Consider the following 20,556-nt stretch of genomic DNA (forward strand, 5'->3'; position numbering starts at 1 on the left):
ATTTGTCATCTATGGGTACTATAGATTTCCAGTCATAACACAATTTTTATAATTAAATAAAATTCTAACAAAAACTGATTTCTATTCATTGAGAGAATAAATTAATTAGAAAAGGTTTAAAATTAACACCAAATTCTTTCAAATTTCACAAATATGTTGTACAAGGTATAAGCAACCGTATATATAAAAAATTTTGTGCAATTTTCGGTCTCAAATTACTAGAGTGGTCTTAAATCCAAAAACGGTTTACTTTAAATGTACTATGAGGAATCTGTTCACGAATACTCTGGAAAATGCAACTGTGTTCAACTATACGTAAAAAATCAGTCTTAAGAAAATGACAAAGGTAATCCAGAGATGTCTTCATAGCTGGACAATAAGTGGCCTCAAAGACTACATATGTGGTCTTGAGGACTGATTAGGTGCAGTGAATATGAATGGCCACTCCCTGATCTATATAGGCGTTATCTCCTTACTACTTAAGGGCCGGGCAAGTATTACGTCAGCAAATTTTTAGCCATTTTTGACCACCACCCCCCCCCCCCTTTGTCAGCAAAATTTCGTTAGCGCTGCATCATATCGGTGCTATCAGAAACGTACACGGGAGGGGGCTCGTGCACCTCCCGCTCCCAGACGAAAAAAAAATTTTTAAGAAATTTCAAAAGAAAATACCTGTTGTTATAATCAATTTCCGTTAATTTCAATTTCTCAAACCTAATTTTGTAAAAATGAACCAACCGGCACATTTACAAATCGCTTAAATTACCCGTGGTACAATTCCAGATCATTTAAGTGAGCCCTGGCACATTTTCAGATCACTTTCACATCCAAAGATCGCGTAAGTAACCCGCGACACAGCTCCAGAACACTTAAACGATCCATTGAGTGACATGTGGCACAGTTTTACAGCACTTAATCACTGAAAATGAGGAAAAGAACAGCATATGAAGCGTAGAATGAGCTAATCCGTTAGCACTTTCCTTCATTTCCAGTGAATATTACACTTGAAACCATGGGAAAAAAAAAAAATTTTAATTCATTTTTTGGACTCGGGAGAGACAGGACAACTTTCTAACTGGGTTTTTTAAGACCGGGTGAGACCTAATAAAAAGTTAATTTTATTACAATTATACAACTCCTTGCAATATGACGTATCTGAGGTCTTCACATTATCTGGATACTTTTTCTAATTGGAAGTATGCTTCGCGAGTTATTCCAGAATAAAGGGACTTACCTGTACATCATGTATACCCTTCAAATTCATGAACTGAAATAGAACGATTATATAGATGACCGAAATGAAGACAGGTCGCACAACTAGAAACAAAAATTTACTCTCTCGCCCGGGGCCAATATCCCCACTTCCGTAATTTTTAACAGAAAGAGTAAAATCAGCGGTCTTCCTGGCCCAGCCAGCGTCTGCCCTCCATTGATTGTGGTTCTCAATGAAGGAATGCATGTGTGAGAAAATCTATCATATTGAATTGTGTTTGCTTCACTAAATAAAAAAAATTACTGATTGCCAAACCATGAGCAACTACGTACACGCGCAACTCAGAGAGAACACTGGTATCCATAGTTTAACTTGCACTACTCTGAGCCATCTGTAGCTCGATATAACAAGTGAAATTGCCCCATAAATTCAGCAAAGGGAGTAATAAAGTGTGAAAGAATCTGGAAAAAAACTAGAACCATAAATTACTGGTATGGGAAATATGGTGCAATTTTCGCTCATGTAATCAAAAACCTGCATAAATTGCAAGTAAAATTTTTTAAATACAAATTCTCGGCTACGCTTAAGCCCCAAGAAAAGTTTATTGCTCACCAAAAGACAATTCTTCCGACGACTGACAACAGTTAACAAGGTGTCTTGCAATTTTCACATATTTTCCTCAACGAAATATGATCATGGAACAGTAGGTAGACACTGCCTAAAACTACTCAGAAAAATTACCAACGAAAAAGGCAAATACTAGGAAAATTCAAAACTCCTTATGCATTTTGACACGCTATGGGTATCGTTTTCAGAGGGTAAAAAATATCTCACGCTTACCGAGGATCCCACTTGGATTGATTGCCACATTTTGACTCTCGGTTGCTCAGCAGAAAAAAAAATATGTCTGGCCAAATCAAATTTGACCAGAATGAAGCTGGGCGCCTGCACGTAAGTCTTCTATGATGTCTTCATTGGCCGCTTGTAAAATGGAGCTATTTGACTGGTCTATTCGAATTTTCTTACAATTCCTGCTCGTAATGAACATATGCCATGGCGCTGCGATCGGTGGTATGGATTTATTTATTTACTAACCAGCCATGAACTTGTTTCAAACCCCCTTAAGATGCTATACCATGGAATAAACAATTGGGCATCTATTACATTCCATGTGGTGATTGCCCTCTTGGTTACATAGGGTAGACAAGGAGACCCATAAAAACTAGATGAAATAAGCATGCTCGTTGTGTTAAAAATCAAGATTGTGAAAAATCGACCATTGCCGCTCACTGCTAGCAAGAGGGCCATAGATTCAAATTTCGGGAAACTATGTTTTCCACGAAGTCCATGGCTGATTTAAACTTCTATGAAGGCACATATATATGTGCTTTCAAAAATAAATCCACATCGCAGATAGCAGTGCCATGGCTTAACTTCAATATGAACAGGAATTTTAAAATTCAAATAGACTAGCCAAATACCTCCATTGCACAAGCAGCCAATCAGGACGTTGAAGACTCACATGCAGGTGCTCAGCTTCATTCTGGTCACAACATTTGACTTAAGTTATTTCAGTCACTTCAGTCTTAAGTTATTTCAGCGCGAGTTACATGCAAGCTGCTCTTCGCCAGTTTGAAACGTCAGTGAGAGAGAGCAGAGCTGTTTTCAGAAAACACATTTATAAATTATAACCAGAAGACTAGAAATCATTACCATACCTATAAGCTATCTCCTTATCATGACTCCCCAAGCTGGGATCTTTGGCAGGCCCATCTGTAGCGAATTTGTGTGGAAACAAAATAAGAATCATCCGGGGCTGAAGCCAAAAGTCCTACCCATTTGGTGAGGCTTTTTATTTTATAGTCTGTTTATATACATTTACTAATTTTCTTAATCTCTGGGCCTTATGAATGTGAAATACAGTGGGAAATTTTCTTTTTGCATCCGTGAGGGAAGGTGGGTGGTGTTTTAGCAGCATGTAACCACTGCCCCATATAAGATGATATTGAAGTTTCAAGTTTTGCATCAAAATGATACAGTAATAACTATTATTTCATTCGTAAATAATAAAAATTTAAAATCTTCTAGGTTATCAAAAAATTACAAATCTAGTACTTATTTTGATTTATTTCATACAATTTTGTATCAGTCCATACATGAAAGAAATGTGCAAAATAAAATTGCGTACACAGAAAAAATTTGTTATATATTTTCATAAATTTAATATATAATTATTCAATAAAAATTTTTATGCAAAATTCATGCTATTTTATTACAAATCATGAAATTTTTAATAACATGCGACACCTTTCTGATAAGAAAGCAGTGGCACTTTAAAAGTGGAGCACATCTTTATGATGTATACTTTACTGGTACATGGAAGTTACGTTTTGTCTTTTCCTTCAGAAAAGGGCAAGGAGACAAACCTCCCCAAAAAACGTCTCCCCAATTTGCAAGCATATCATATAGCCTAGCAACAAAAAAGTATTACTTAGCTCTAAGTAGGCGGTGGTTTACCCATGAAACTAGGGGTGGCAATGTAGACTTTAGTTAAATTTTCTCCCTAAAATTTAACACAGTAAAAATTCACATCATCACGCTTTTAAGTCATACTGCAATGGAAACATTGAGAAAACAGACGGGACCTCTGACTGTAATACCAGAAACAAGAATGTAAGCTATCGGGGCGGCTTGAGACAAAATCTGTGAAACTTTTTTTTTTTTGCTGCTGCTACATTCTGCGTCAGGGCCTTTAGGCTGGAATCTTTCGCAGGGGGCCCTCCCTTCGTTAAAAAAATCTGTGAAACTTTTTTTTTTTTGCTGCTGCTACATTCTGCGTCAGGGCCTTTAGGCTGGAATCTTTCGCAGGGGGCCCTCCCTTCGTTAATTTATAGTGAAAAAAAAAAATTATCAGGATTTAGTTCCGGATCCTAAGCTGGAGCCCCGTCAGCCCTACCCTTGGTGCTCATGACCCCTTTTCACAATTTATCCAACGAAATTCTAACAAAAAATAATTTGCGCCCCTCCAGAGCCAACAGAAAACTTTTTTTCGGCTAATGGAACTTTTTTACACATTCACCTCGGATTTAGCACCCCTCTTGAGCGGTGCCCCGTAGCCACAATGGGTCCATGGCCAAGCGCCACCCCTACACTATCACAAGGGGTAAGCATGCATTTTGGCTCCCTCACCCATGGCCCCAATGACAATGAACGCCAGGGTCTCTGCCACCGGACTTATCCCGTTGCCGAGATCTCTTCCAGCCCAGCTTCCTGGCAGAGTCACCCATGGCCCCAAGACAACTCTCATAATTTTTGGGTTTTTCATGCTGTAAATTAACTATAGAAGGGCCCTGAGAAGTTTGACTAAGAGAGCCACAAAAAATCCCCGCCTACGAGCTCTACTCTAGGATGCCCTCACACAGAATTTATTCCACAATAGTCAAATGAAAGCAAAGGAAAAAATTCAACTTCTCACTTGTCTGGTCCCCTGGAGTACCGAAACACCTTTGAAAAAAATTTCTTAATAAAAATAACCTCATTATATATCATCTTTACAGGATAAGTGAGGATGGCCAACACCTGCTACAGATAAGAAAGCCTCCGCACTGGAGTCGTGACGTCACAGAATGGATGCTGATCACAGGGACAACCATTTTTTTTCCTTCTAATATCTTGCCTTTCAATCCCACTGAATCAACTTTTTTACAGATTTCTGAAGTTCATGAAATTACCTTGATATAAACAAACTATGAAATCGGTTGCTTGCACTGATTTTTTTTAAATTAAAAAAAAGTATTTACTCTTAATTCCAACACTTACTACCTTAATCATGAAAAAAATATTAAACTTTTGCAATATATCTTCCTCTTATTCTGAATGGTTCAGAAAAGTATTTTAAAAATGTAACTACAAAATAATTACTTGCAAAGCTAGACAAAACTTAATATAAATCAGAATAAGATGAAACATTTTTTTTACAGCTCTTATAGTTCAACTGATAGCTTCAAAATAAAACAAGAAAGAACACCACACAATTTCAAAAATTTTGTATATTTATTAAAAAAAATTGGTAAAATTTCTAGAGAATTGCCACAAACATCATATTAGAAATAATTTTCACACAGAAAGTAGTAAAAATTCACATTTAATGTATTTAGTGCATGGCAATATTTAATTGTGTTGCTTGATTCATCATACAATTTTCTCAATGTTGCAACTGAAACACATGAGATTCTTCGATGCCCCCTCCTCAAAATATGGATAATATAAAGAAATTTCACATTTTTCTGGTTGATTCAGTTATTTCAGACACAGTTCAAAATATATGTGCACTCTCGTATACCACCCCCCTTAAAATCAAGGAACGGTTGAGATTAATGTCATCCATTAGAAGCTTCACTTTTTGTCCGATTCATTCAAGTAATAAACTTCTCACATACAGTAGTGATTGGTCATCAGATTGCTCTGCACTAGGACTGACGATATTATCAGGAATTATTGTTCAAATAATTTGTACATCAGGAATTACTGCAGGTTAACTACCAATAAATATCTGTATGCATGGGAACAATATTGAGTGAAGTGAACACACAAAAAGTTATAAAATATGTGGAACAGCTACATAGAGTGTTAGCATATTTAATCAAAGTGATTTCCTCTTTTACAAAAGCTATTGTTTTTGTTTGTCTTCAACATAAACTAGCAATTCATTCGAAATATCCTCACATACATCAAATAAGTGATTAAGACTGCCACTATTGGATTCTTTTACATTTAAAGCGCATTTCAAAATACCTTCGAGATCATGTATATGAATGACCAACCATGCTACTTCTGTACAAATACAGAACTCCTGAACAGAATGTCCTGAAAAAGTAAAAAAACATTATTTTGGACCTTTTCTTTGGGTAAAATAATTTTTTAGCAACTAAGAAATTGTGGGGGGGGGGGGGATGCCTAGATTTTTTTTGCAATTTGTCTTCTACATTTACCCTACATTTTAAAATAATTGAGATCATTTATATTACTGACATGAAAATGAAAACTTACCCAGTTTTGAATGACAAAATCATAACAAAAACACTCTCAACATTAAGTTAGCTATTAAATATCGTCAATATTTTTATATGTTGATAAATATGAATGAAAAAAAAGTTGTTCTCGGTCATGTTTCCATGTCTTTCAATTTTTTTTTTACACTGACAGCATATCCAAAGACGAAAAATAGAACTTTTCCTTGTAGGTTACTCTCATTAAGGGTTGAAGCTTTTAACTGTAGCTGCAGCAATGCACTTTTCATCAAAAAATAAATAACACTAGTACAGAATAGTCGAGTCACCACAAGAATCTGTAGGCAGTTGTATACTGTAGTGAGAACAAAATCCTGTAAGAATATATATTAAGCATATTACTCTTACATAGAATTACATATTTTTATACCTCAATACATTTTTCAGTTATCTGCATGACTAAACACTAATTCATTCCATTTGAAATAAGTTCTTTTTATTAGATTAAAACAATCACTCTAACCCTAGCCCTTGAGTATAAAAATAATAATTGTTTAGTATAAGTTGATAAATAAGTTGACAAAAGCCAAAAATTAATACAATATTCAATACTGTTGCTAAGTGACTTTTCTTTCTCTTCAACTTACCCAAATTTTATATACAATGTACTTTAAAATCAAAATAGTTCTGAAAAATTAGTGAAATCTTGCTACAACGATACTCGATGTAACGATAAATTCCTCTACAACGATGTTTTTCAAGTCTTGATTGGAAATGTTCATACTCTAGTGCTAAACTGATGCCTCTTAGGCCAGGATTACACTATAAAAGTTTTATAAAAACACTTTTACAAAACTTTTATAGTGTAATCCCGGCCTGACACACAAATATGTATAATGATAATCCCTCTACAACGATATATGTACATTTTTTGGTTCAAAGATTATCGTTATATCAAGATCTCACAGTATTTTAAAACAAATAATTATTCTATGCAGCATGAATATACTGTTGCCCCAGATAGATATAGGCAAAAAAAAAAACATTTACACACAAATATACTGTATAATTCTATAATAGCTTATTCCGCAAATTATATCAAATCCAGCAAATTTCAACTACTTAAAACATAGATATAAATTCTTGTTTTATTCATTGTAAATGTCATAATTTTCACTGATAATGATAAAAATAAATCCAATAAAAATACTTACTCGAAAACTTTTGACACTGATGTCCTTCCTTGATTATAGAAGCAAGTCTTCGATGATCGATCTTATTTTTCAGTAAATTAAAATAAGGGAAGTCTCTCTGTCTCTGGCATGTCCATGAGGCATGATTAATTTAAATTAAAAACGAATATAACACAAAAATAAATTTTAAAACGTCGTCTAACAAACTTAAAAACAATAACACCAACAAATAAAATACAAGTGCAAACATGGTTGATCGTTCACTGCTTCGTCTTCCTTCTCAGCCTCCACCTGGTTACATCACTACTTGTGACATCAGCAGTGTGTGGAGGCTTTCTTATCTATAGGGGGTGTTGGGATGGCTCACAAAAATAAGTGCTGTTTCAAGGATTAAGTTATCTGGTATTATTAAGAATAGTAAAGTAATTCTGGAACAAAAAACACAGAAAAAATGCTACTTCAAAAGCAGGATGTATGGTCATGTACATTTCGCACGGTAAACGAGGTGTGGCCATCTTCTAGAAAAATAAAATCTTATTTAAATTCAAGAGTTTAAAAATCTTATTTTTATTAAAGAGTTTTATCTCGGAGTCCCCTTCACTGAAGCCTGCCTGGCCAGGGTCTCCATTAGGGGCAGCAAGTAAGCTCAAGCCACCTCAAATCCTTAAAAAAATATATAGATACCGCCAATACTTTTTCTTGGTGTTATGATTTTATCAAATATTGTGCAGCGGAAAAATTTTTAAATTTTGTCTAGGCTATTGCTCGTATCTTTTTAGATTAAATGAGAAAAATCAAAATTTAACTTCCTTTAGCCAAAGCTTGTTCACATATAAGTTTACAAAAAAAATTTTTTTGCTGCCATCTTGGATTTTTAGAAAGCATTTTTTTTAAATCGACCAACCATAAACCACCAGCCTGCTGAGGAATTTTTTTTTTTTTTGCACAAGTGGTTTCGCAGCAAAACCAACATCCTTCAAATAGTTAAATTAATTTTGTAGTAAATTTATAGATTAAAAATAGAGGGATCAGGCTCTGAGGTAACGGTCAATACTCAAAATTGTCTACTTTTGGCAGCCAAGACATCACACATTACAGAGAAAAGAAAAACAGCTTTCAGCATTCACTAAAAATTGTTTGGTGTGGCTTTACAGCACATTTCATCGTGGGACCATTCTTTTACGAGATCCCGACTGGACATTTTCAATAAATGCAAAGAAATATTGCTATAAGCTGAACAGTTTTGTCCCTCCACAAATTAAACAAAGGCAGGCATTATGTGGACGAGATGCCATTATATGCAAGATGCACCCCCAATCACAGCTCGAATAGAATGACATTAGTACACAAACAAGTATATATAATAAGCCGCATTTTCCTGATCAAATAACCATACTGATCCTCAGATCTAAATGTGACTTAGGGTACTCAAAAACAACCCAATACTTAATGATAGACATGAATATTTCAAAGAAATTTTGAGGCACGACTTTTCAAAAAATCAAAATTACAAAAAGTATACAATACAATTTTTGTTTTGTAAGAAATATTAGTTACATAATTTTATAGAATAAAAGAATTGAATAGAAGGTAGAGAAATTTTCAAGACACTAATTCTTGCTATCAATATTTTCTCTTATCAAATAAGTAAACATACAGAGCCAATACATACATACAAATTGGATATACATGATATCAATAAATCATACATTGGGAACTTGAATCAATACTTTCATGGACACCACAATGAAATATCATTACTACTACTAAATAATTACTTGGCCAAGTTTATATATTTCACTAAAAACATTTTTGTTTGAGCAATATTTTTTAAAATCAATAATATATTGTACCAAGTCATTAGAAATTTCTGAAAAACTTGTTTATCTGATGCACAACTAAAGAAAAGCAGTACTAAATTAAACACTATAAAACTTGTCCCCCGTAGCTTAGTTAAAAGACAGCTGCATAAAGTTTCAGATTCACATTAGTTCAACATTAATATTTTATAAAATTTCTACACCAGAATCCCTCTCATACTGAATTAGTATTTTCTAAAAAAAAATCATGCAATAGAAATAGTAAGAAAAAATGTTACAAACATATATTCAGCATAAAGTTACTGAAGTTTAAAAATACATGTCATCTCTTAAAAATTTTACATACCAAAAACATTTAAAATTTTCAACATTTTGTTTCTTCTGAAAAAAACCTATTAAAAATATTTTTTATATAATATATATACACACATACACATTTTTCCATATATTTTGTCAAAGATTCAAAACCTTCTAAAGATTAAAAGAAAAAATTTAAGAACATTTTATTACTCGTTTTTTTTTTTTTTACTTTTTGCTTCTGAGAACAATTCATTGCAACATGCAAACTGAGTTTCAAGCTTTCCATCCACAACAGAATAATTTTCCTTGTCACGAGAAAGTTTATTATGGGTGACTTCTGAGAAAATGCTTGCTTTCTTATCTGCTGAAACTCTCTGAAAGCTTGGAGATACTTTTGTTCAAAGAAATTACATCAAATCCTACCACAAATTAAAGAATAAAAATAAGTATGATTTTACAATATGTGGATTGTGATTAAAAAAAATGTGTATCATTGTAAAAAAAAACATGCCAGAAATGTAAATATTTGTTTTAATTATTTGTTAAGTAACAAATGAAATAAGATATTTCATAGTATGTACATCATACAACTATATGACAATTTATCTGAAAACCTCATATTTTCTCAACAGATTTATGAATAATTTTATTACAATATCTTAAAAAATACATTTCATATTAGCTCAAAAGCTCAACTAATTTCATTTGTAACAGGAATGCATATCAGTTTATTAAAAGATGAAAGGGTATTGATATAGGTTTTTTTTAATATTCTTAAAAAAAAATAAACTCGTATGAAGACAAATATTATCAATATAGGCTGGGTAAAATGTAATAAATTGTATATTTACAACAAAGTTAAGAAACAAATTTTACTTTCCAAAGTAGCACGGCGGATGCAAAATCAATTTTATTTTGCAAGAAAATGCTGGACTAAAATAAGCTAACATTTAAGTAAGATGAAAACTAGGCATGCCAACATTAGCTTAAAGCTTGGCAGGGTACCCACCATGCCAAGGGGGGGTACCCACTAGGATGACATAATCACAGTACAACAAAAAATAATCACTCAAAAATTTAATTTTATTAAAAATTTTAATTCAAAGTTCATTGAAACTAGCACCCTCAGTGGCACTGGAACCTCGAGGGCTCAGGTCACATGACTCCCCTTCCTCCCAAAGCAACTTCCGAGGTCGCAAAGCCCCTTAATAATTCATGGATATTCAATGCAATCTTAACCTGCATACGCCTTTGTGGGCCTATATAGAGTCTAGAAACCCTAGACCTCAATGCCATCCCTGTTTTTTCGTATCAGAGATCCTGTGGCACCTATGATAAAACATTCTTTCCGACGCAAGTTCCACGAGATCAACCATGAACTATGCAAATGAAGCCAGGTCCGAACCTGCAGCGCTGAATCATTCAAAAACCTGTTTTTAGCCCATAGCATGGAACGGTTTTGACCAAAAACAGGTTTTTGTGTGTTGGGGCATCAAGTTAAGTGGCAGGTTAAGTGGCACTTTACAGATTGCCTTCCGCGCACAGACAAAGCAGATCAGCTCCGAGTTTGTCTTCTTTCGAATTCTTACATGCAAAAACTTGATGCAATTTTATAAAAATAATACACCACAAGAAACTCAAAGGCCCGATTTTTTTAAACCGATTTCTGTAGCATTCCGCAGTACATTGCGGCCATCTGTAGAAACTACGGGCAATCTGTAACAGTTGGCAACTCTGGAACTAAAAAAATAAGACTATTTTTGGTGCACTTTCTTTCTATAAAGTAACATGCGACCTATTATGAACATAACCTATTATGAACATAACCAATCAATTTGTGAATATTTTGACCAAATAAATTGTTTAATTCATGAATATAAACTTTGGAAATGGCAGCCATGGTAGGTTTCCAAATACACAGGGAAACACACCAAAAAAAATCTGGGTAAAAAATAAGATTTAAAAAGAAACCCACACTTTGAAGGGTGTCTAGGCTCTTCGTACCAATAATTTAACATTTTTAGGTGTACATTTAATACCTAAAAAAATAAAATGGCACATTTATCCCAAGTTAGGCATTGGTAACCCTAACTTGGGACAGTATAGTTTTTGTGTGTTGGGCCTCATGTTTAAATGCCTTAGTTTTAACTTAGAAGAGGTTAAATCTTTTTTTAAAAAAGTCCTAACAAAGAAACGTTCCCAAGCTAAACTCAAAGAATTTGACGAAAATTTTACAGCCGTTAGTAGATGGCTCAAAATATGTACTGTGAAAAAAGTAGCTGAGGAATTGCAACAGAGAAAAGCTGTAAAAAATAAATACAAATCAACATTTTTAATTTGCCAAATGCAACTTTACTTGGCGAGAATTCTGAGAAAAAAGCGGCAAATTCTTAAATGAACTGGCTGTTTTTCCTTCGAATGAGTTTAAATCTGTTGTAAAGTTATTTTTGGGTATTTTGCATTCAAAGGTGTTTGAAATTGAGTTTGAATATATATTTCTAATCTAATCGTGCATTTCCTAAACTTTTATTTTACATAAGTGAAATAAATTAGCAAGTTGCAATAAGTTTTTGTAGATGTTTTGTTTAATGCTGAAAAATCTTTCACATGGAATTGCATTGTAGTATACCTCAATGTTTTTGAATTTGAAAAATTAAAGTACAATCCATTGTACACAACCAGTTTTCTTCACCACGCTATGTCAACATGTGGAAATATTCATGGCATGCATGCTCGTACACAGAAACACATCTTGGGTATTTCAAGAATCCTGATGATTTCATATTTATTGCAAACAATGCACTTGATTGCTCAAAACAAAACTGCATCCAAAATATTTTTTTGTTCGCTGTAGCTAGTGTAAAATATGTTTCTGCTTTATGCATTTCTTCAATGAGCCTCATATTTGTAGCACTTTCAATTTATAAAGAAATTAACCCTTTCATTTGACCTGAATCAATTGTAATCATTTATATCTGTTGTAAACTATGCAAGATGGTACTGATGCATCTAATCTGCATATATTCTGGTTTTGAATGATCCTTTTAAGAAGCTATTTTTCAAATATTAATGCCTCTAATTACAGTATAAAGCATGTTTTGATAGCATAAACACATTAGATGTTTTCGTTAATTTTCAAGAACATAAAGTCCGCCAACTGATGCTAACTGTACGGGTTTGGCATCCCAGACCCAATTTTCAACATTAATATTTACTCCTCTCCTAATGCAATTCCGCAACTTTTTTTTTTTCACAGTACATATTTTGAGCCATCTACTAACGCTTGTAAAATTTTTGTGGAATTCTATGAGTTTAGCTTGGGAGCGTTTTCCTTGTAAGACAATACCAATCTGAAAATAATTTAGAAATCATTTTATTAAATCAAAAATAATGTCACAACCCTTGTGACAAAATCGCAGAGTAAGTTCCTTGGTAAGAAAATATCACATCGCAGCACACCTTCAAAAAAGGAACAAATGAACTTAGCAAATGGAAAACTTGAACTTAAAAAACTTAAATTTGAACAAACTTGAAAAATGTTAATGTGTATTGATTCTGGCTAACACAAATGAACAAAGAACAAAACATTGAAATGTTTGAAAAGTTAGAGGACAAAAGTGTAACGATCTCGGCAGGCACCAAGGTTTCGCAATTCTCATCGCATTTATTGAAACTTCATCAATGTCATCAACATCAGTAAATGAAAACACATTTGTTTTACCCATGTAAGTTCTCAGAAAATGGATTGTGAACAGCTGCCCATATGAACTTGCCTTGAGGAATTGGATTATACACAATGTACCTCACGTAAAAATTTTAAACATAACAATACAGTTTCTAACTTGAGACAACTGCCTAATCTGGGAGTGTCCCAAAAAGTTTAGACTAACTATTTTTTTCTACTCAAGCTGGGCAATAGTTAACAATAACGGTGATAAAAAAAAAGAAGGATTGAACTTGTATTCTATAAGGGAATACCTTACCTAACATTGCCCTAAATCAGAGGATCCCCTAAGTCTAAATGTAACTGTTGTACAAACCTTAATAGGTCACTAAAAAAACTTATGATTTTTATGAAAACACATTAAAAGTCTTCTCTCAACCGTATAACGCATTCTGCAATATTGAAACAATCATGAAATGCTAACCCAGCAACAAACATGATGGCCTATTTTAAACGCAACCTACAACAACCGTCAGGCTACCAACTTTTAAAACAAAAAGTCCCAAATCATCCCAAGTAAGGCCACTGTCCCAAATATGAACACTTGACTGTGCTCAAATAAAAATTTCTTAATAGACGTTTTCCTTTAAAATTTTCATAATTCAGATAAAGTTGAATATTTAGGGTCGGAGGCTATGTGTGTAAGCATCTTATCTGAAATGCCTAGCAAAAAATACCGATACAGAATTCTATAAATGAAGAATTAATAAGCTCTGCAAATTTTGCTTGAAAAAAAAAAAAAGATGGTTTTTCTAAACTGGCATATAATATAAAGAAAAATAAGCATCAATGTATCTCACCTGCTTTTTTAATCTCCCCTGATTCAAATTTTCGTGGATTTTTGTAAATCATTGTAAGACCTGAATGGCCAGGACACTAGAACAGAAACAGTAATGTTATATGTTGAGGATTTATGACTACATAGCTGTATTACACTCATGAACAAAAGTTAAGCATAATTGCTGTTTATATGAATATTTTAGGAAATGTACATCAGCAAGGAAGGAAGTGTGGTATGCTGGTGTAATAGGGTTATATAAGAATGAAATGCAAACCAACGATAATGATTACTTTTATTATCCAAAGAAAAGGGTTGAAAGAAAAAGGTTCACAATATGAGAGCCACACACACACAACTTCAGTGAAACAATGATTATTTAATCATTCTACACATTTCAAGAATCGTTAGTTACTCAATGGCTGCAATGTCATGTTCGAATTCAATGTCAGAGTGGAACTTTTGTGCATCTTACCATGGAAAAGGTCCTCATGATGGCATTGGGGCAGTCCTGAAGCACCATGTTTGGAAAAAAAGGTCTTACACGGTAAAATTCACATAGCCGATGCAAGTGAATTCTTCAAAGAAGTGAACCAAAATAACCTGAACATCAAATGCATACATATATACCGACAGATGTCATTAATAATAAGATGGCAGAAATGGAAAAACCATTTAGGGGCACGAATACACTAAATGGAATCAAATCTGCCCACTCGGTATCAAAAGTTGCCAAGATACGTGTAAATACAAACACAGGAAACCTAATTCCATTTGCAAGAAACATCAATTTATAAGCAATACTTTATAAATAAAAATAATTTGGCTTCCATTTACTTTGTGTACACGTGCTTTTTATATTACAATTTCACAAGTTATGTTGGTCACATACACTTTAGGGGGTGTCAGGGAGGTTTACGATAGGCTTAGGTCAGATGTTTTACTCCCCCATCACATAGTCTGGAATGCGGGTTAGTTAATGATAACAGTATTGAAGGGGAATTACCCACCTCAAACTTGGATAGCTTCTCGATTGACACTAAATCACAGGGCAAATTAAAATATGTGGTAATAAATGCCAGGAGTTTGGGTAATAAGAAAGATCTTTTAGAAACTATGATAGCTATGGAGGACCTGGATCTTATAGCCATTACAGAATCTTGGGCAAACGATGGGGTATGAATCTTTCTTACACATCTCATGATACGATACTTTTTTAAGAAATAGATCGGATAGGAAATGGGGTGTAGTGTTGATATATGTGAAATTCATGTTTGAGGGCTAGAGAGAGTAACGTGCAGAGAAGTGATATTGAAACTGTATATTGGTTGAAAACAAAAGACGTCATAAACTTATCGTTGGGGTTTGTTACAATCCACCAAATAGGGATCCAAACTACATCGCCAAATTTCCTACATGTGTAAGCATAAGAGGGCTGTAATACTAGGGAATTTCCATTACCCGGGTACAGATTACAGAATCTTTCAGCTAGAGATCAATATGAAAGAAACTTTAAGTTGGTGCTCGATAATTTTTTGTATCAGCATATATCAGAAGCCACTAGGGGTACTGCTATTTTGGATTTAGTTCTGAGGATCTAGTTGAACATGTTTCAGTGGGGGAAGAGTTTTCTTCCATCATGTCAACAGTTTTTTCTGCAAGTTTTTTTTGGGCAAGGTTGATAAAAAAACAATGGTTCCTTGTTTTCGGAGAACTAACTTTGATGTTTTGAGATAAAGGTTAGCAGAAGTTTTCAAAGATTGGTTGAAATCAGTCGGGGTGGTAAATCAATGGGAAGAATTTTGTACAAAGCTATCTTCTGTTTTGCACGATGTTATTCCCTTTGTTCGAAAAAAGCATGTTTGCACATAGCGCTCCCTTATGGTTCAAGTAAAGCATGCGTAACCTTTATCTTGAAAAGAAAAGAGCATTCAGAGAATATAGACGAAGTGGACGAGATGCCATTGTTCACTGATAAAAGAAGGGCGTTGAAGAAAGCGATAAGGAATAGTAAAAAGGAAGTTGAATCTAGGTTGTCAGATAACATTGACTCTGACCCAAAATAATTTTTTTAGGTACATCAATAATGGATGTAATGGAGCAGTTGGCTCCTTCTCGATAGGAGGGTCTAGGGTAGAGAGCAGTGTAGGTATGTGTAGTGCTTTCAATGATGTTTTCGCATTGGTTTTCAATAGAGAATACGTTATTTAATGTACGGGTGTTGCTTGGAGTAATAAAATCCTCAACGATATTCAAGAGGAAGATGTGGAGGTCCTAAACCTAAATCTTCTAAAAAATGTATGTGCGAGGAAAGCGCCAGGACCAGATGATATCTATCCTAGGGTCATCAGGGAATGTGCAAATAAATTGTTAGGGCCAGTCGCGCATATTTACAGGAGTGGTGTTGCTGAGGGTATCGTCATAAGGGATTGGAAGCTTGCTAATGTTGTTTCAATATTTAAAGAGGGTAGTAGAGAAGTTGTGTCCAATTATCGTCCAGTGAGTTTGACGAGCTCCCTCTCGAAAATTTTGGAAATTATCAAAAAGCAATTGGTGAAGCGGCTAGACGAAAATAGTGTATTGTCGGATAATCAACATGGGTTCCGGAAGGGAAAGTCATGTGTAACTAACCTCCTTTGCTTCTATGATCATGTGACTAAGACTTTGGGTAAGGACAAAAATGTAGATGTGGTTTACCTTAGATTCCAGAAGGCATTTGATTGAGTTCAACATGGTAAACTCTTGAAGCGTTTACATGAGATAAGGTTTGGGGACAACTTGCTGAATTGGATAGAATTGGGGTTGAGAGATAAGTCCCAACGGGTTATGGTGAATGGGGAATTCTCTTATTGGATATAGGTGTCACTAGGAGTTCCTCAAAGAAGTGTCCTGAGCCCCATACTTTTTTCACTTTTTATTGATAAACTTGATCAGGGTATCAATGGGACCATTAGCCAATTTTGCAGATGACGTGAAGCTAATGGGGGTAGTTTGCAATCAAAGCGATAGGGAGTTGCTCCAAACCGACTTGAACAGGATTGGAACAACAGAAAATGAATGGAGCATGAAGTTTAGCATTGACAAGTGCATGGTCGCTCATTTTTGTTCGAACAACCCACGTTTCTCTTACGAGTTGAATGGTGTCACTGTCCCAGATGCAACTAAGGTGACCGATTTGGAAATTCTCACTGATGAGGGGCTTAGGTTTTTCTGAACATTGTTCAGCAGTGGTAGAAAAAGCAAATAGAATGCTCAGTTTTATATCTCAACCATGATCTAATCCCATTCAACAAGTTACCCCCCCCCCCCACAATCCCAATCTGATGTAAACACTTTAACAGCTTACCACAGACCTACCAAAAGGCAAAAGTCCTGCAATTTTCGCACAAAAATCCGGCAAGCGTACTTTTGCATGTTATATATATATATATATGTCATTTTATTGCCATGATAATAACTTACACGCAGATGTGCCAACATTTGGAATTCAGAAATGCTGAGATTATCTTGAATATATTATCACCGACAGCTGTTTCTAAGGTATTATACCCCTTTTGTCAGTGGAAATTGAATGAAAGTGAAAAAAACTGTTATAGCGCAAGTCACTAGCTAAAATGAAAACACATGGCTACATGAATCGTGGCAACATGTGGTGATGATGATGAAACGATTACGATTGGGAGACGGTGTGTATCGATGATGGAATGGCTGGAAGGGGTAAGTTTAGATATTGAGACCATACCTTGGAGAAAAATAGGGTGCTGGAAAAATTGTTAACCGAAGAAGAGTTGATGTGAATATGGAGCACTTCAAAGAAATCTAGGTAGAGAGGTGAAGAGCATTTCTAAATGATTTCGGTGGAGTTGAAATCAAAGTGGTGGTTATTGGTCCAACAATGTGTGTTGTGCAATAGAACATTTTAGCTTGATTTTTAACGTAGTGCTTGTTTTCAGCAAGGGGAAACATCAAAGAACATTTGGTTTGGCTGATGTATGACAGACCGCATTGTCAGGAGAAATGCTGTAAATATCTCAATAATTGAGGCCTTCAGAGTCTTTGAATTTAGTGGAGTGAATTTTGTCAATGGGTGAGAAGACCACTGCAGGGGATTTTAGCAACTTGAAAGCTCGTTTTGGGGTAGAACGGTAGAATGATTAGATTATGTGTTGTGGGATTCTTCATAGATTATGCAGGACTTGGGTTGAGCTGTTTGTTGAAAATTCTGTAAATCAAAGAATGATGACAGTGATGGTTGATGAAGGCCTCAATATATATATATATATATATATATATATATATATATATATATATAAAATTGGGGTATTTACAGTATTTCCTGCCAATGCGGACTGTCATACATCGGCCAAACCAAACGTTCTTTGCAGTTTTGCCTTGCTGAACACAAGCGCTACATTAAAAATCAAGAGCTAAAACGTTCTATTGCACAACATTGTTGGACCAATAACCACCACTTTGATTTTAACTCTGCCAAAATCATTCAGAAATGTTCTTCACCACTCCACCTAGATTTCTTTGAAGCACTTCATATTCACATCAACTCTTTAGTTAAAATTTTTCCAGCGTCCCATTTTTCTCCAAGGTATGGTCTCAATACCTAAACTTGCCCCTTCCAGCCACTCCATCATCGATACACACCACATCACAATCATAATCGTTTCATCATCACTATTTTTCTCTTGCCGTCAGTTGCCAGTTTGCTTAAATGCTTGATTATTTTGGCTATGGACATTTCTTGATGGCTACTCGGTGGAAGTGACATCTTCAACTGAGTGGGTAGGTTCAGCTAAGACGCCTTCATATATATGGAGGGGCTCTAGATTCTGTGAAGTACAGCTCCCCTCTATAAGTGTTTTCCTCAATGACGTTGGCAACCAGTCATTGATATCACATCGTGAAAGCTCGGGAAAAATCTAAAAAATTTCTATCTATAAGAAATCAAAGAAAAATTTTCTTCCAAATTTAATTTTCTGCTAATATATCTAAAATGGGCATGCTTTTCAAAATTCTTCTATTTGAAAGTATGTTCCTATAACCAATGGTTCACAAGTTATTTGAGGTGAATGGACACCTGGAGTTTTCACCCTGAATATCTACAGTGAATATTCAGGGAATTCATTCCATAGAACCATAAAAAATCCAAAACATTCACTGTTAATTCTTGAATTTCCCATTCCTCCTCTAAAAATCAAATTGTCATACATTAGAAATCACTGCTATACAACCACAGGATATCAGGAATTAAATTTTTTGTAAACACAAAAAATTGTCTTATCCATTAATGTGTTGTTATAATAAACATTCAGAACCACTTCAAAGATGAAAAAGAGAGCTTTCTTTCACATATTTCTGTTAATCTTGGTCCCAATCTAACAACCCTTTCTCAATGCAATAGACCTACAGGTGCAGATGTAGCCCTTATTTTGTATTGTATTTATAGACCAGAAGTTTCAAACTTTTGTCTCCACAGGACTTATAATGATGCCCTTAGAAGTATACTTCTTGAGTTATTGTAAAAAAGTTTCAAATGACATGCACTTTCTTGAAATCTTTTAATTTTTGGAGGGTGTGTGTGTGTGTGTACATAAAAAAATAAATTTACTTTTTATATAGTCCATCTGCTAAACTTCCAATTAGGAAAATATAGAGCCTGCTCCAAAAGTGATTTCCAAAATTTTCTATATTTTTTAATGGAATATTCAAAGATATTCAACTTTAAAGTTTTGAGTATTTAGTGCCAAAAAATCGAGGGTGTGGTTCACAAATTTGTGAAAATGTAAATATATTCCAAGTGTGAATATTCTGTAAAAAATTTAATTGTGACTAAAAAAATTTAAATTAGTGTTTCACACTTTAATAATAAAGCCTCTTCAGTCACATTGTTTCACAACTTAACCCAGTGCCATAACTAGGCAGGTGCCTGACAAAGGGCTCACTTGGAAGGGGGGGCTTGAAGGGCCATTCTGGGCCCAAGAATATGCTAGATGGGGCCTAAATACAAATTCTCTTCCACAGGAATGGGTAGTTACGGCAGTGACGTAACCATAGGCATATGCAGAATTTTTCTCGAGGGAGATTCAGATTTTTTTTCCTTGTGAGGGGGGTTTTACTTTTTTTCCCAGCAAAATAGCACTATGATCTTGGCTCAAGCTCTTTGCATATGCCAATGGACATAACCACCTTTTCATCCGCACTTCTCACGTGACCAAATAATATTAAGTTGTAACCACCATTGCTTCATACATTCCACTGCATCTTTTTGAATAGACATTTACATCACATTATGGTTTTCTTGTGTTTTATTTCTCTTTTTGGTCTTCAAAAGGTTTAATAATTATTTTATAATTTGTCCAGATGGGACTAATGAGACTTATCTGGCACAGTCAGCAAGTAAAAGCATTTGTCTTTTGAATACCAAAATAAAATAATCTAAATAGCATAACGAATAGTTGAGATTATTCCATTTGCACAGTCCATATAAATTAAGATGTTCAAGCCAGT

General features: G+C 34.5%; 1 protein-coding gene across 2 annotated transcripts in view; it reads right to left on the reverse strand.

The window, feature by feature from the left end:
• Positions 1 to 8,959: 8,959 nt before the first annotated feature.
• LOC149084924 (uncharacterized) overlaps positions 8,960 to 20,556 on the reverse strand; it is a 31,122-nt gene continuing 19,525 nt past the window's right edge. For both annotated transcript variants that reach the window (XM_089232662.1, XM_089232664.1), the window contains 2 exons: positions 14,060 to 14,135; positions 8,960 to 9,954 (listed from right to left, as the gene is read on the reverse strand). In XM_089232662.1, the coding sequence (XP_089088788.1) occupies positions 9,893 to 9,954; positions 14,060 to 14,135 (138 nt within the window). In that variant the 3' untranslated portion in view covers positions 8,960 to 9,892. The remainder of the gene's footprint in view (positions 9,955 to 14,059; positions 14,136 to 20,556) is intronic.

This window comes from Pholcus phalangioides, unplaced genomic scaffold, assembly GCF_987345545.1.
Source record: "Pholcus phalangioides strain wild (caught in Gottingen) unplaced genomic scaffold, Ppha-v1.0 ptg000007l_1, whole genome shotgun sequence".
Lineage (NCBI taxonomy): Eukaryota > Metazoa > Arthropoda > Arachnida > Araneae > Pholcidae > Pholcus > Pholcus phalangioides.